This window comes from Cottoperca gobio, chromosome 12 (genome assembly GCF_900634415.1).
Source record: "Cottoperca gobio chromosome 12, fCotGob3.1, whole genome shotgun sequence".
NCBI classification, from domain to species: domain Eukaryota; kingdom Metazoa; phylum Chordata; class Actinopteri; order Perciformes; family Bovichtidae; genus Cottoperca; species Cottoperca gobio.
This window is the reverse complement of record NC_041366.1, coordinates 8849143-8864344: the sequence shown is the minus strand read 5'-3', so window position 1 is coordinate 8864344 and position 15202 is coordinate 8849143. Positions and strand designations below refer to the sequence as shown.

At 41.4% G+C, this 15202-nt stretch overlaps 1 protein-coding gene across 1 annotated transcript in view; it reads right to left on the bottom strand.

Moving 5' to 3' along the window:
- Positions 1-5693, bottom strand: part of grin3a (glutamate receptor, ionotropic, N-methyl-D-aspartate 3A) — a 45779-nt gene extending 40086 nt beyond the window's left edge. Inside the window, exon 1 of the mRNA XM_029445526.1 lies at positions 3822-5693. Coding sequence (XP_029301386.1) covers positions 3822-4580 — 759 coding nt within the window. The 5' untranslated portion in view covers positions 4581-5693. The remainder of the gene's footprint in view (positions 1-3821) is intronic.
- Positions 5694-15202: the final 9509 nt, after the last annotated feature.

The window sequence follows — 15202 nt, the reverse complement described above, 5'->3', positions numbered from 1 at the left end:
TATATTATAGTCTTTAACCAGCCACATGCTGCAAAGACATAGGGGGGAAATGTCACCTGTACTACTGGGTCCATACAATCTAAATGTACAGTCATATATATATATATGTATACATAAAGAAAGCCTACGACTAACTAATCCTCCCAGAGCAGGTCAAAATGATTTATTGGACTAAATCCAAAGTTGCAGAAACGACAAAACGTCTCGACGTTAGCCTCGTCCTCAGTGAAGAACCGCTCCATCGGGAGGAGAGCGTTCAGCACTAAACAGCTCTGGGAGTCTGAGATTCAATCAGCGACTGCAACAATCAAATAAAGCCAATGAAAACCCGAGCTGGTGGAGCGCTAGGTGTAACTGCAGCAACATAACGTTTAGTGATCCAATGGGGAGCCAGAGCAGCCGCACGCTTTAGTCCCGGAGAAGTAGTCTCCCTGCGGCATTTAGGATATAACCTATAAACAAACTACCATGGATTTATTATTGACAGCTCTATTTATTCGTCCTCTGGACTGAGGAAAGACTGGCGCTACATCGACTCACTATCGCCTCTGGAGGAGCAAGTGGTATTACAAGACAGTGGTTGTCTCTGCAACACAATTCATACTATAGATGTCTTTGACGTCAACACTGGAACCTCTTCACATTCTGTTGATAATGTTCATTTTTTGAATATTGTAAAATTCTGGCCATACAATATTATTGTATAAGCTTTAGTAAGAAAAGGCAAAAGGTCAGACAAAGTCATCGAATAAACCCTAATGAGATCCCCTCAAGAATTTCAAAAAAGGTTTTCACAATCTGAAAACTTTGTTTCGGAGAAGTTACAGTTATCCTTCAGTTGGGATTTGATAGGAAAACTAAATAGAGTCAGAGAGAAGGTAAGTCATCACATGAGTTCTGTTTGTCTGTCTGTTTGTTTGCCTGTCCATTGCCAAGTAAATATTTCTGCTTATCCATCCACACACCCAGCCAAACATGTATCCATCCTTCAATTAATCAATCGTTGTCTGTTGGTTTGTCTGCTATTGTATATCCATACCTATTTTTAAAGAACCAGTTTGGACTTTAAACACCTGCTGACTGATACAGCAAAATGCTTCCTTGTGCACAGAGTGGGAAATTAGATTCTAGGCTACCCTGGAAACACACACACACGTACACACATACACACACACACACACAACACACACACACACACACACACACACACACACACACACACACACACACACACACACACACGCATGTTACTATAACTCAGTAGGTGGCGAGTGTCCCAGAACCCTTCACTCTAACTAATGGTTCTGGTGTGTGTGTGTGTGTGTGTGTGTGTGTGTGTGTGTGTGTGTGTGTGTGTGTGTGTGTGTGTGTGTGTGTGTGTGTGTGTATGTGTCTGTGTGTAAAAATAAACAATGATGCTCTTTGCCCCTCCCAGGGAGGTTGTGCGTGGAGAGTCTAAAACACAGCCACTCTAACTGGGTACTCATTGATATGCAATAACTGCCCCGTTAGTGCAACCAAATTAAAAAGGTCTACAGTGTATAGTTACTCCAATTCATTTTGTGTTTGAAACACACTGACCGTGTGGTTGTGTTTTTAAATCTCGTGCGATTTTTAAATTGCAGTAGGCCATACTGTGATTTTGATAAAACATTTTTTTGATTAAGTGTTCAGTTCTACTGTACTCACAAACAATCTCTCTCTCTCTCTCTCTCTCTCTCTCTCTCTCTCTCTCTCTCTCTCTCTCTCTCTCTCAGCATGACGAACCATCCCAGTGATTAATTTTAGAGTGTTTACACTTATAACTCATTTTCTATTCCTCTTATTCCATCTGCAAACTTTACAGATGATCTTCAATTAGAGAAGAGAAGAAGAGAAGAAATTCATGAAATTCACCAAGCTCACTTCCTGTCTGCCACCAACCACCACGGTTGATTAGGGTTAAAATCCAATATCACAATATTTTTTACCAAATATCTCAATATCGATATTGCGATGATATTGTAGGTCATACAAAGACGTCTTTGACAAATCATCATCAGTAAAGTGGATATAACGATAAAGTGGGTAAAGGCAATTTATAGAACAGCTTGAACAAATGACATCACTTTTATGTTATGCAGCCTTTAATACCAGGAACAGACAACATTTATGATATCATTTATTTACGATATCCAAAATAAGACGATGTCTAGTCTCATATTACGATATCGATATATCGCCCAGCCCTAAGATGTAGTTGCCTAACCTTGATGATGAATCCATAAGGGAGGCTGATTAGAAACATTGCATGTCATTTTGGAAGGGTTATAAGGGTACAGTACTTTTGGAAGCAATGACAACAACTTGTTTGGACGCTGCATTTGTGGATCTTCTACAAACACCTCATATCTCCAAGGTTTCACAGCTTGTGTCTTAACCAATCCATTTCAGATACCAAAACAATTTTTTTAAATGGTATGTAGTCAATCATGAGGGGAGATGAGAGCAAACTACGCTTACATAATCTACAGACGGGCAAGTCGTTAGAGAGTTCATTTTAATCACCATGTTTGAATACTATGATGCATAATTCAGAATAATTGCTCTTGATGACAACAAAACACAGTAGTGGTTGTGTGCATTGGTTTAAAAAAAAAAAAAGAGTTCTTACTAAAAAGAGCTGTACATATGCTACAGTCCAGGCAAAGCAAAAGTGAAGTCATTTAGAGAACAGGTAGGGAAGAACAATTTTGACCTTATTGTAAAAGCAGTGATACGCCTTCAAAATCTGTATAGTTGTCTCGCTGTGTACTTATCAGTGTGCATTCACTGGAATAGGCCAAATGCCAAAAGTGTTATCCAACTTGCTCTCGCTTATGGGCGGCTCTGCAAACATGTTTTTCTTTCTTGTACAGACATAACAGTAGGCCAGTATCTAGTCAGAGATTTGACTGTGGATTGAATAAGCTTCTCTTCTCAAGCATGAGCCCTTTGAATTAGCCAGCTGATTCACATCTCAACATAAAGTATGATTATCATATATGTTTAAGGTCATTGTAGATGGATTGAGAAACACTATACTGTTGTATAGTGTAGGATACTCCATCTCTCCATGTTGAGAAACCTCTGCTTGTGGAATGCTGAATAGCAACAAAGCTTTAGATTGTGCATATGTACCTCAGGGCATGTGCTCCCAGCTGCACACATCCTTCAATCACATTTTTACTGGAAAAAAAGAGAGAATGCACTCTCCTCCTCATTTTCTGCAAAGAGACACCCTGTCCTTTTCTTTGTGTGGATTTCAGCACCATGGACAGAGCCTGCGTGCTCCTAAATGTTGTCCCAGTTTGAAGCAACTGCATCTGTTGTCAGACTCCACAATCTGATGTTTTATGTGAAAGGGAACACCAGCTTGTGTCTCAAATTGTGTCGCTGCTTTAGCTTAATTTGGTCCATTTAACGATGAGTGGTGAACTGAACAAGAAAGGAAAATAAAATAAAGGTTGTGTCCTTCATCTGAAAGAATGCCTGATACAACGTAGGAGGAGGAGAAGAGGAAAAAGAGGCAACAGCAAGAAGAGGAAGAGTTTCCGCCTTCAGCCTCTGTCTAATAGGTTAGCCACTTCGGTTAGCACCGAACTCATTTAACTCACTTCTTAAATCTATTTATTTGTATATTAAGCTGCTTTGGGATCACAGATTGTTGGACAGGACTGACTTGTCGCAGTAACTCCATGTGTTCCTTTATATAACATCTGCTACACCCACTGCAGCTGTATGACCAAGTGCACTAATCAACAGTTAACATCAGTTCAGTGGTAACTTAGGAACTTTTTTACCTCACTGTGGCGCGTAAACTCCCTCTGCACAACGCTGACTACTGGCACCTGTAGCGCAAGCGAGATAAACTCCAACTTGACGAACTCGTCTCGGTTCCGTGGGAAAGAGATCATGGCGGAAACCCCCTGCACGACCACGGTGTGACACACGCTCTCCACGAAGGACAGCGGGTCCTCGCCCTCGGGGCTGCCCGCAGAGGAGGAGGAGAACGCGGGCAGCTCGCCCAGTCCGGACCCAACAGCCATGACAATCTCCAAGGATAAATTGTATGGCAGCAATCCGGCCCGGTTGAGAGCCTCGACCGCGAGCAGGACCGAGTCTCGGGGTGCGAACACGCGGTTCTCCTTCGAGGTGTTCTCCTCCCGCTGCCGTGCTTGGCTCTTACTCCTGCTGGCTCCCCGCTGGCTGTTAACGGTGCCTCTAGTCCTGAGGCTTCCGTATCCAGGCGCACTGCCACTTGTTTTAACCTGCTTTTCTAACTCCATCCGCTGCTCCTCGCCTCCAATCCAACCTCGATCTGTGTCCCAGTCCTCAGAGCTGCCGGCGGTGGTGGAGAGCGAGCGAGGCTGAACGTGCAGAGCCCCAACCCGAACCGTGTGTCCGATCCGTTTCAGCACCTGGCACGGCTGCGGGTGCGAGTGAGCGCACGGTGGGAGAAAGATTAAAGCGCACAGCAGTAAACATAATGGTGGTGAGACCCCGGTGCCTACACGAGCTGCCAGGCCATTCATCACCATCATCACCACCGTCTTCATCATCCACGCTCCACAGCTGCACCGGATGCCCCGTCCAACCACAGAACGGCGGAACACCGGGGCCGCTCCGTTGATCTCCTGCGTGTGGCCCTGGCGCGCCGCTCAGACCAGCTGCAGCCACAACTCCAGCTCCAGCTCGCGGCAAAGTTGTGCGTTTCTCCACGGACACAGACAACAGGCTGCTGAGGCACGAGAAAAAACGATCCACTAAAGTGCTGTTTTTCATCTCAAAAGATTTTCATCATTCAAACCTTGTGATTACTGAACAGGTCGTGGAATCAAATGGTTAAAAAAATCCACATATTCCGGTGGCAGAGAATATGAGTGTATAGGCAAGCCCAGAGGAGGAAATGTCGAGAAGAAAAAGGTCAATGCGCATCAAACACATTCCAAAACAGTGAAATCCACCACTGGAAACATCTGATGGCTTCGAAGGAAAATTATCCCATTATCATCCAGAGCGCAGGAGCCATGACAACATTATTACGACCCGGTACTGGAGATGAAAAAAGAAACAGAAATGTTTTGTTTTCCCCTTGTTAAAAACCCGAGTAGAAGCTTTCCAGAACGCGCGCGCTGCTTGGCTCGAGTCAACCTCTGTACAGACACTTGTGCCGGCGAGACCTCCCGCACGAGAGCACGGTCTTCTGCGCAAGTTCCAATGAGATTTAACCCCGTCCTCACTTTACCCGCACAACCATCCCCTCCAACAGTGTCATGGGGAGAGGTTATGAATGAATAAGTTGCATAAAGCAAAAGAAACATAGAGACAACCAAATAAATAAACACATGTGTAAAGATATAGATAGATAGATAGATAGATAGATAGATAGATAGATAGATAGATAGATAGATAGATAGATAGATAGATAGATAGATAGATAGATAGATAGATAGATAGATAGATATATATAAAAAGGCTGATAAATCCTTGGGTCTGGTGGAGGGGGAGTCTGGATGCAGATCTGATGCATCAAATCAACTGAACAACAAATCTTCTGTAGTCATCATGGCAGGCACATATCGGGCAGACTTCACTGTTACTGTTGTATGGAAATGTAAGATCACCTCTGCAAGTCTACTGAAACGTGACATGCCATAATATATTCATCTATACAGCAACCCTGCAATAAACAACAGCATTTGTGAAGTTGTCAGAGAGGTGATCATTCAGATTCATGGTCATATTTTTTAACCTGTCGGTGTTGCATAAATGTGCATGGTGTTGCTAATGACATTATGTGTGTGTGTGTGTGTGTGTGTGTGTGTGTGTGTGACACCTGAAAGCCAGACAATGCATATACTAACAGAGACATAATGACTTATGTCTTTGTTCTGTTAGAGTATAAAGTTTAACCATCCTAAAAAAGGGCCATTTATATAATGATTGCCCAGCTGTTCATGCTAATGTGTCCAGCACCTGCATTGCTCCCAGGTGTTGCACATTTAGTGGATTTACTAAGTATTATATGATGTACGCAACTCTACTGTTCAGCTAACAACAAGGAAAGCAGAGTCAATCTCACATGTTAAACTGTGATGTTATAACAGCATAAAATATCATCCTGCAAATGTCAACAATGTTCTCTCAGCTCCCTGTTGCTGTTTTAAATTGCAGCACACGTCACAATTTAGTGTCAAAGGAGCCACCAATGTGTAGGGAAGGTGACGCTAAGCTCATCTTTCACGCATAATGGATCCAAACATGTAAAACTGGCCCAAATCCTTTACTTAAAACCAAAATATTTTAATTTAATTTCATGAAAACAGTTATTAAAATGGTATAAAAATGAGTGGTTAATTATTTAAAACATTTTAGAAATACAATTTGGTTTGACGTGACGTAAGGTCTGACGAAGCATGAACTAGTAATGTTAGCGTTAGTGAAACACAGTCGGATTCACACTCCTCATATATTGTTACATTGTTGATATCTGCAGTTGGAAGTGGTACTTGGGGAATTAGGTGGCGTCTACATAGTACATCGTCTGAAAGGTTTAGGAGCCTTTGGATTAATATATCGGAGGATTTGTGAGATTTGTATTGTGTGTATGAGTGTGTGCAAGTGCTCAGCCAATTTAAAACAAAAGCAAGCAGCCACTCTTAATATGATTGCTTTATTTAATCATATCTAAGGACACCCAATGAGATCGTTAACAGCTGCTGAAGGTTTAACCAATGCGTCTCATGTTACTGTGGTAACCTACAGGTCACAGTTCACCATTGACCCAATCAGAAGCCTCAGTTTAAATAGCGACCTAGATTAATGATTGGCTAATGGTCTGATCTAAATTAATGATTGTCTAATGGTCTGTCCTGAAATGAGAGGCACACCTATTGGAAGATCAATGACACGCCCGATCGATCTGATACAGCGTGACCTCAGAGGATGGGAGAGAGAAAGAGAGGAGGGATCATGACAGGAGAAGAAGAGGAAGAGGAGGAGGAGCAGGCGAACACAGAAGACCTGCGGGAGAAGGGGGAGAGAGAGGCAGAGGTGATGGAGTGGAAAGAGGAGCATGGAGAGTGAGGAGAGAGAGGAGGAGCAGATGTGGAGGTGAAGAGGAGAAGAGAATGCTGTAAGGACAGGAGAAGAAGAAAGAAGAGAACAAGTAAATGAAGAGGCAACAGTCTGCTTCAGCTGCAACATCTTTAAAAAATCAAGGGTATCACATGTACAAGAGAAAATATATTTTCAGAGGGATGGAAGAAAACATGAGAAAATAGCATCGAGCGAAAGATTCAAGGTGAGATTTAGAAGTGACTATGGTGAAGAGCCATCAAGAGTTGTTGTTGCACCCAAAAAGCAATTCCTTTTTGTGCTATTACATTTTGCACAGTGTGGAGGAAAAGGATATCAGGCAGACGTAGAGTATGCTAAATGGGACTTGCAAAAAAGGCTTCAGAGTCAGGGTGTTAATTCTAATTCCAGCTCTTGATGAAAAGACAGTTTAATCACACAAATGTTGAAGATTACCTCCGCCATTTGAATGGAGCTCAGTGGAGGAAGTTCACACTTTTTAAACGTTTTTTTCACCATCGTTGAGCTCTGTCCCCACGGGACATTCTAGGGACTGTATGACATTTATTGTGGGACGGAATTGTAATTTAGACTTTTGATTTAAGGGCAGCCAAAAATTTTGGGAAAGTGGTGTTATTTCAGCCTTCCCTTGTGAGATTTATCACGGCCGGCTCAAACACCATGACAAATAACGGGAGGCGACACAAGGAGGTACAGAAAAGGAACCATTCAGAAACATTATGAGGTGGCAGTCAGTAAGTCAGTAAGAATAGTGACTGCAGTGTTGTAGGATACAATTATGACATTTTAGATAGATGATAGATGTAAACGCGAGTTACACGATGCATGTTCACTATAATCTTCATTATAACAGAAAAGAGAATTGTACATATTATAGTGAGGTTAAAAGTTAACAAAGTTCTCCTATAATTCAACTGAAACATTACAATGGATGTTTGCCATTTGGAACGTTTGTTATATATGATCAGTTCTCAGATCAAATTTGAACACACAAGCACTATTGCTTGTTCTTCCATAGTTGGCTCAACTATAATCAAATCAAATCAAATCAAGTCACATTTATTTGTATAGCCCAATATCACAAATGATACATTTGTCTCAGTGTGCTTTACAGACTGTACAGGTTACGACACCCTCTGTCCTTAGACCCTCGCATCGCACAAGGAAAAACTTCCTATAATACAGACATGTAAAGATGTGTGTATATATATTACTTTATGTAAAACCAAACCAGCTGTGCGTCAAACAAGAGCGTGAGAGCCGCAGAGCTATAGTAAGTAATAACAATAAATCATTCTAGTATATTTACAGGAGCAAACAACACATTTCCATTCAGTCCCTTGGTGAAAATACATGCCATGTTCTCGTCATTGAAAAAACATTGGCTTTGTGACTTAAGAAGAGATTGTTTTTAACATAGAAATGTATGAAAGCCTGACCAAAACTTAAACTAAACATGTTTTCCTAGCGCTCCCTGTATTTCCCTTTTGTTTTCTGTTTTCCTTCTTGGCTGTCTCCCTGTCCGTCCACTTTCAATTTCTTATCTAACTTCCTCTTTGTCTGTCTTTCTTTGCTTGGACCTGCCAGCCGTCTTCCTGTCTTCCTGCTTGGAGGCTCATCTGATTTCACATCCCTGTCCGCCCATCTGGTTGGAACACCTATAAGTCTGCTCCCTCTTATGTCCCCGACTGAATATCTGTCTGACCTCTTGTCAGATTTCATATTCATCCACATCCTTGTGTGTCTGCTTTGGTTGTCTAATTTCTTTCCTCTTTTCTCTCTTCTTCCTCTGTCAGCATTATTGTGTAACTGTCTCCCTGCCTGTCTCTCAGTTAGTCTGCTTGCTTGTAAGGCAACTCTGTAGACTTCGCCGACCTTTACACCCGCCAACCAAATTCCTCCATGGTCTGATAATTCCCTCCCCAGCAGCAGGGTTTATGAGCAGATGAAACCTGAAGGCTCACACACACACACACACACACACACACACACACACACACACACACACGCACACACACACACACAAGAAAAATCAAGGACAGAGCACCTATTCGACACACACCTGATCACAGGGGACTAAATACAGGAACAGGCAGCGATCACAAAGACACAAAGCCTTCCATGCATACAGGTACATTGATTTACATGAACACACAGTTATCTGTAAAGAGGAAACACTTTCAACCCTCCCAGAAAATCATTTATACATTTATAGATCAGAATAATATATCTTTTGAGTTTGTAAGCATGATTAGGTGCGTTTGACTTTGCAACCTGGGGATAAATGCATAACAATCTGCCCATTTCGTCTGACTGGCACATAATTATTTGTTTTACTCAAATGCCTTGATGTCATGGAGCCAGCATGAGCAAACGCCTGATTTGAATTATTTAATCCCTTCATCAGCCTCAAGTAGCCGTAACTGTTAAAGTGACTCTTTGCCTTCTAAATTGTCCCCATAGTTTCTTTTCTTTTACCAGTATCTTGTCACACATGTCTTGTAATGCATCATATGCACCAAAACACACACTTTTCTTCTTTGCTGTTTTTCTTCCCTTGTGACTCTCAAATGAAGGGATTTAGTCAAGCGAGGCAGTTGGTGTTAGAAAGCAAAACAAGGATTGTCGTTCGGCGAAAAATCCCTAATTATTCATGTGAGTGTTGGAGTATGATCAGTAGAAATCAGACTTATGTAGTGTATACAAATAAACAACTTCCCTCACAAGCGACGTTCTCAGAAAAAAAAAACAAGAGATGAAAACAGAGAGACTGATATGATCGCAATCAATCAGTCCACCGCGGCACTGCTCTGTCAAGGTCAAGTGTCCGAGCCAAAACAAAACAAGAAACAAAGTGGATTGCAGTAGTTTATATACGTTTGCATTTTAATGCAACATATTCATCGAACCATGTTTTTTTTCTTATTTATTCTCTGTCCAAGTGACCATACAGTTTCATATATTTCTTTTTGTTTTACATGAACTTACTAAGGATTCAATGTGTTAGAATGTGCAGAGTGTACTCCACCTCATTCAAACACAAAGCTGTGCTCTGAGGGGAGAACAATTTACATTTAAATCTTAGCAACTAATAGCTTTTTATGTGTGGTAATGCATAATAATAATAATAATAATAGCGGAGGAAGAAAAGAAAAAGACTCTTTGTAACCTGTACTGGGTCCTGTACTCCTATTTGTGTTGAGACTGTAGCGGGAATGAGGATACAAAATGACAAGACGGGCAGAAAGAACATTTGAGAAAAAGAGTTGGGGCAGCAGCAGAGCCAGAGGAAACACGCGAGGAAAACTCCAGAGAAAGAGCAGAAGCGTGAAAGGTGCAACATTTGAATTTCCTTTTTTTTTACTATTTCTTCTGTGTTCTAATCTAATCAGCATTAAACTACAACAGTCCTTCACTCCAAAGCCCTATTTTATCTCACAGACAGGCAGTCTCTGTCAGTCCCCCCTTGGACCATTGCCTCAGATTACAAAACCCAGATTTGGCAGAGGAGAACAATACCCTTATTTTCAGCCGGCCACCCAAAGGACAGCACGGTGCCATACAGATGAGGAGTCAGGGAGGAGAGTCCTCTATCTTCTCTGCTAAGTTTACCTTTTCCCCCTACATTATTCTGTTGCCTCGACCTTTACCCTTTCCCCCCTTTCCCAACTTTCCTTTGTCATTAAGTCAAATGAGCGAAAGAAAACGGTGCTAAGGGAGCAAAGAGACGTGAGGAATGACAAATACTCAGAAACTCATTAAAATTCTATGAATGCACTGCCATTTTCTGTAAAATGGCATCTACAATCCCTGTCTGGACATGATCCCTAAAATGAGAGACCACACATCTTCCGAGGTATGATAAGAAGTTCAGAACAATAATATAATACTATAATAAGTGAGACAAAAGAATACACAGATATAAGCTGTGACAGCGGCGTTGGGATTTTTCTTTTTTTTACACCTGTGTCTGTGTGTGTGTGTGTGTGTGTTTGTGTGTGTCATTATGGGAAAATGTGCTCCTGGAGAGACTTACTGTAGTGGGAACTACCACAGAAGCTGTTTTGTATACTTTGCCAGGTGTTTGCCAGACCCCCCCCTCCACCACCACCACCACTTCACGCCCCTGGCCCGATTTCGTCGCGGCCAGGTGAGATCCTATCGCACGATGCTCTTTAGTTCCAGCATATTTTCAAAGACATTGCTTTCAGCAGGCAGATGTTTAAGGGAAGCTGAAAGATTGCAGGAAGTGGTTCAAAGCTCTTGGATTCGATGATGACAAGGGTCACTTCATACATCTCTGACTGTTGCAGTAGCAAAGTGGTAGATTCGGGCATAAGAAAAATTTGCCCAATTATTAATTTCCTCTCACCCATTTACACTCCAAGGATGTTAGAGAGCCTGAGTGGACTCAGAGATTGTCTGTGAAAGTAGAATAAAGTCCAGGCAGGGCATTTGTGCTGTAACCTATTTCTTGCCCTGTCCATCAAGTCCCAGCGTGCAGATGAATGCGCAAGAGCGTCGCTTAGACATGGCATGTTACCATGGCTGTAATATGTTTACACACATACACACAGGCCCGAGATACACTGCATGCACCTATATATGTGGATTAATGTGTGGAGGAATGCCAGAGCGAGGGGCGACTCCGAAAACATGAACAAGAATTAGTTGTATTTGTCCACTACCTACTGTAGCTCTCATGTTGGTGTTTGTATCTGTGTGTGTGTGTGTGTGTGTGTGTGTGTGTGTGTGTGTGTGCACCACTATATGTTTGTTGTTTGAGACGTGTTTAAAAAAGTTAAAAAGGAGAAGACAGTTTTCATTGCAGCAACAAGTGACTGTGCAATGCTTAGAGTCTGTTTTGTGTCCTTTATGTGCTCCTATGTCATAGTTAATCTGTTAATCTTTAAAATCACTTTCACTGGTTTCAAGCAAGGCGTTGTAAATCTGCAGTCTCATCCCAAATGCCACATCGTGATCCATACTGTGTAAGGTAATTGCTTCTGCAAACATCAGCAATAAATAATCAATACCTCTCACTCATCTCAGGGAGATGCTTATTACACCAGCTCATGTGCATTTTTCATTTATCCAGCAGATGACACCTGCAGAGACAAGAGAATGCTAATATTGACACAGACCAGAAGCCATCATCCCCTGTGATGCTAACCTCATGCTGACGTTAGCTTCATGCCAATCACTAGCATGTCACTTTCTATTAGAAAAGGGGCGACACTCTTCATAGGAACAGAATGCTAATATTGGCACTGGAACTCACATAAAACTATGATGACCAAACTGGCAATGTACTGGAATGCTACAGTATATAGTAAGAGAACAATTGGGCCATGCTAGAAATTGTTTAACCTAATCTCAACTTTGCACTATGTGTTCTTTTACACATTGTTAGGAAGGTTGCATAAATACAACAAAACCTTTTAAAATAAGTTCTGCTCACCACAAAGGCTTAGAGAGAGATTCTGAAAAGAAGCAAACAATCCCACACAGTGTTGATCACTTGCACTCACTTTACTCTATAAAGACAACTTGGTAGACCTGAATACATATATGTTTCTTAATTGAAGAAAGACAGATTACATAACTTCATAACTTCATTGAATTTAGGAATCCTGTAAATTGAATTCCAGCGCTTTGTTTTTGTAATTTTGTGTGATATGAGATGCAGAACTGGGATTCATGTGTATGGTGGTAAATGTAAGAAGATAAACATCATGTATTCAAAATGATTTTTGCAAAGTAGACACATGGAGAGCGAACTGAGGATGCAGCCTATCGGAGCCACGGTGAACCCCAGCGGTGGCGTTGCCTGGTGAAGATGATGGATTACTTGTCATGACAGACAGTTTTTACTCGGAGAGATGTGATGTGAGTCAGCACAGTGCTCAGCTTGAAATGTCCAAGCATAAAGTGTATGTTAAATACGAAAATGTAATGAATTCATTCTGTTTTAATGTATCTTTATTGCTGTTGAATGCATGTCTAACATAAGTATGCTTGAGAGTCAGAGTTCCACAAGTGGGAAGGTCGTTACACCGTTGACAGTACGCAGAAGGGTCCAGCCTTTCTGATAAGAAGTGTCACAATGCGGAGCACAACGCTGATGGGTCGGTGCGCATTAAGGCCGGGAGGTATATGGGCATAGGGTTGGATTATGGCCTGGAGATATGCAGGTGTCAATCCCCTCGCAGTGCTGCCAAAGGAGGGTTCTCTGAAAACAGATGACACGGAAAGGTTGAAGTACAGACGGTAGATTATTATTGCTCAAACATGGAGCTGGGCAAGGGCACCTCCTTCATATGTGATAAAGATTACATTCTCATTATGAACAGATTTTCTATTCATGACGTTCTCACGTATTTAAATAACGTCAAAGTGTTTATTTTCTTCCTAATTACAACCCAACATGCTGGAAAGTCTGCCTAGAGGAGTTGTTTGTTTGTTTGTATATTTTGTACACATATTAATTAACCTATAAACAAGCACGTAAAACTATATATTTTGAAATATCTACTTTATTGTCTATATCAGGGGTCTTCAATGTTTCTCAGGCCAAGAACCCCCAAACTGATGGAGAGATGGAGCAGGGACCCCCTACTATATATATTGTATACAATTGTGTTTTATATTACTGGGCCTCGTGCCATGTATAGACATAACTACCCTGTTATTGTGCATTCAATACTAAGCTATTCAATGAATACTGAATGTGTGCATTGCTGACTGAAAGATAACGTCTTCTGGCTCCAGTTATCCGTTCGCTACAATATGTTGGATTCATGTTAATGAGTATTTAAAGACATTTCAATTTGTGGAAAATAAATTGGTCTATATGTTTATACATAATGCCTTTGGGCCTCTAAAATAAGGTGTGGGTCTCTATCCAGCCCACATTTCTCCCACTCTATGCATTGTGTATGTAATTGTTAGTAGTTTGTGGTAACTTAGTCAAATGCACATTTATTTAGGAATATGCATATATTTAAAATAATAAAGGCTTTAAAACGATATATTTCTTTAACGTAGAGTCCCTGTAAGAAATGGGGTCTCAACATTATGTAATGATGCGGGTGTCCCTTTAAGGTCCCAGTGGGTAATGGTGCATACTTGCCAAACAAATTAGCATGTAATCCAATTTACACAACTTCCTCACAGTGAATCAGTGAAGAAAAATAAGAAAAGCACAATATGGAGAAAGGTCGAAACAGTTCTTTCCTAGATTAGAAAAATACATATGATCTTATCAGATCGTTACTTGCTATGCTTGTGTGAGAGGATTGATTGATTTGACAGATGTTATAGAATAAGTGTCTGTGTTATTTACACTTTCATATGTTTTACCAGCCGTATCAATGTTTTCATGTGCAGGGGCATTGGACTTGGAAGAAAAAGTGGACTGAGTATACAGTATGTGTGAGGAGGGCCCATACAGATACTAGAATAAATGGCCGTGGAGGCGGTAGGGGACCCACAGACGATGGCTATGTACAGGGTCCAGAATAAAAAATAAAACTCCCCTGTTTATATGCACTGTATGTGTAAGAGAGCGGGACCAGCAAACATGTTCTTATTGTTTTCTGTGGATAATGAGAAGGTATTTATTCAGACAGATTGTCATTGACAGTAAGCACTATCCCATCAGCTAAAACCAACACAGCTGTCTGAGATTGTGGACCCATACACAGAAATATTTAATTGGTAGGTAAACCTCGAGACTGAGTAAAAACCACACCAGTGTGTGTCAGTGTTAGAGACTTGTAAAAAGGCTTAAGACGTATGATGTACAGGGATTGGATGGTAGTCTTTTGCTCTAGAACTTTTATTAGTGCAAGAGCAAACCATGCCAAAGACTAAAACAGAACACCAAAGGGAAAGCACATTTTGGGAGCTGTGTAGCAAAACACTCATAGCTCCGGGCCAATCTGTGTATTTTTCAACCTCTACCATATCACGGTCACATGCCAAAAGCAGCTAAAAACTGTGCATTGCCAAAAAAATTGCTCTGCACACTATGCACTGGAGAGTTATGCACTTCTGCCTTTGAATCACTGGAAGCAAAGTC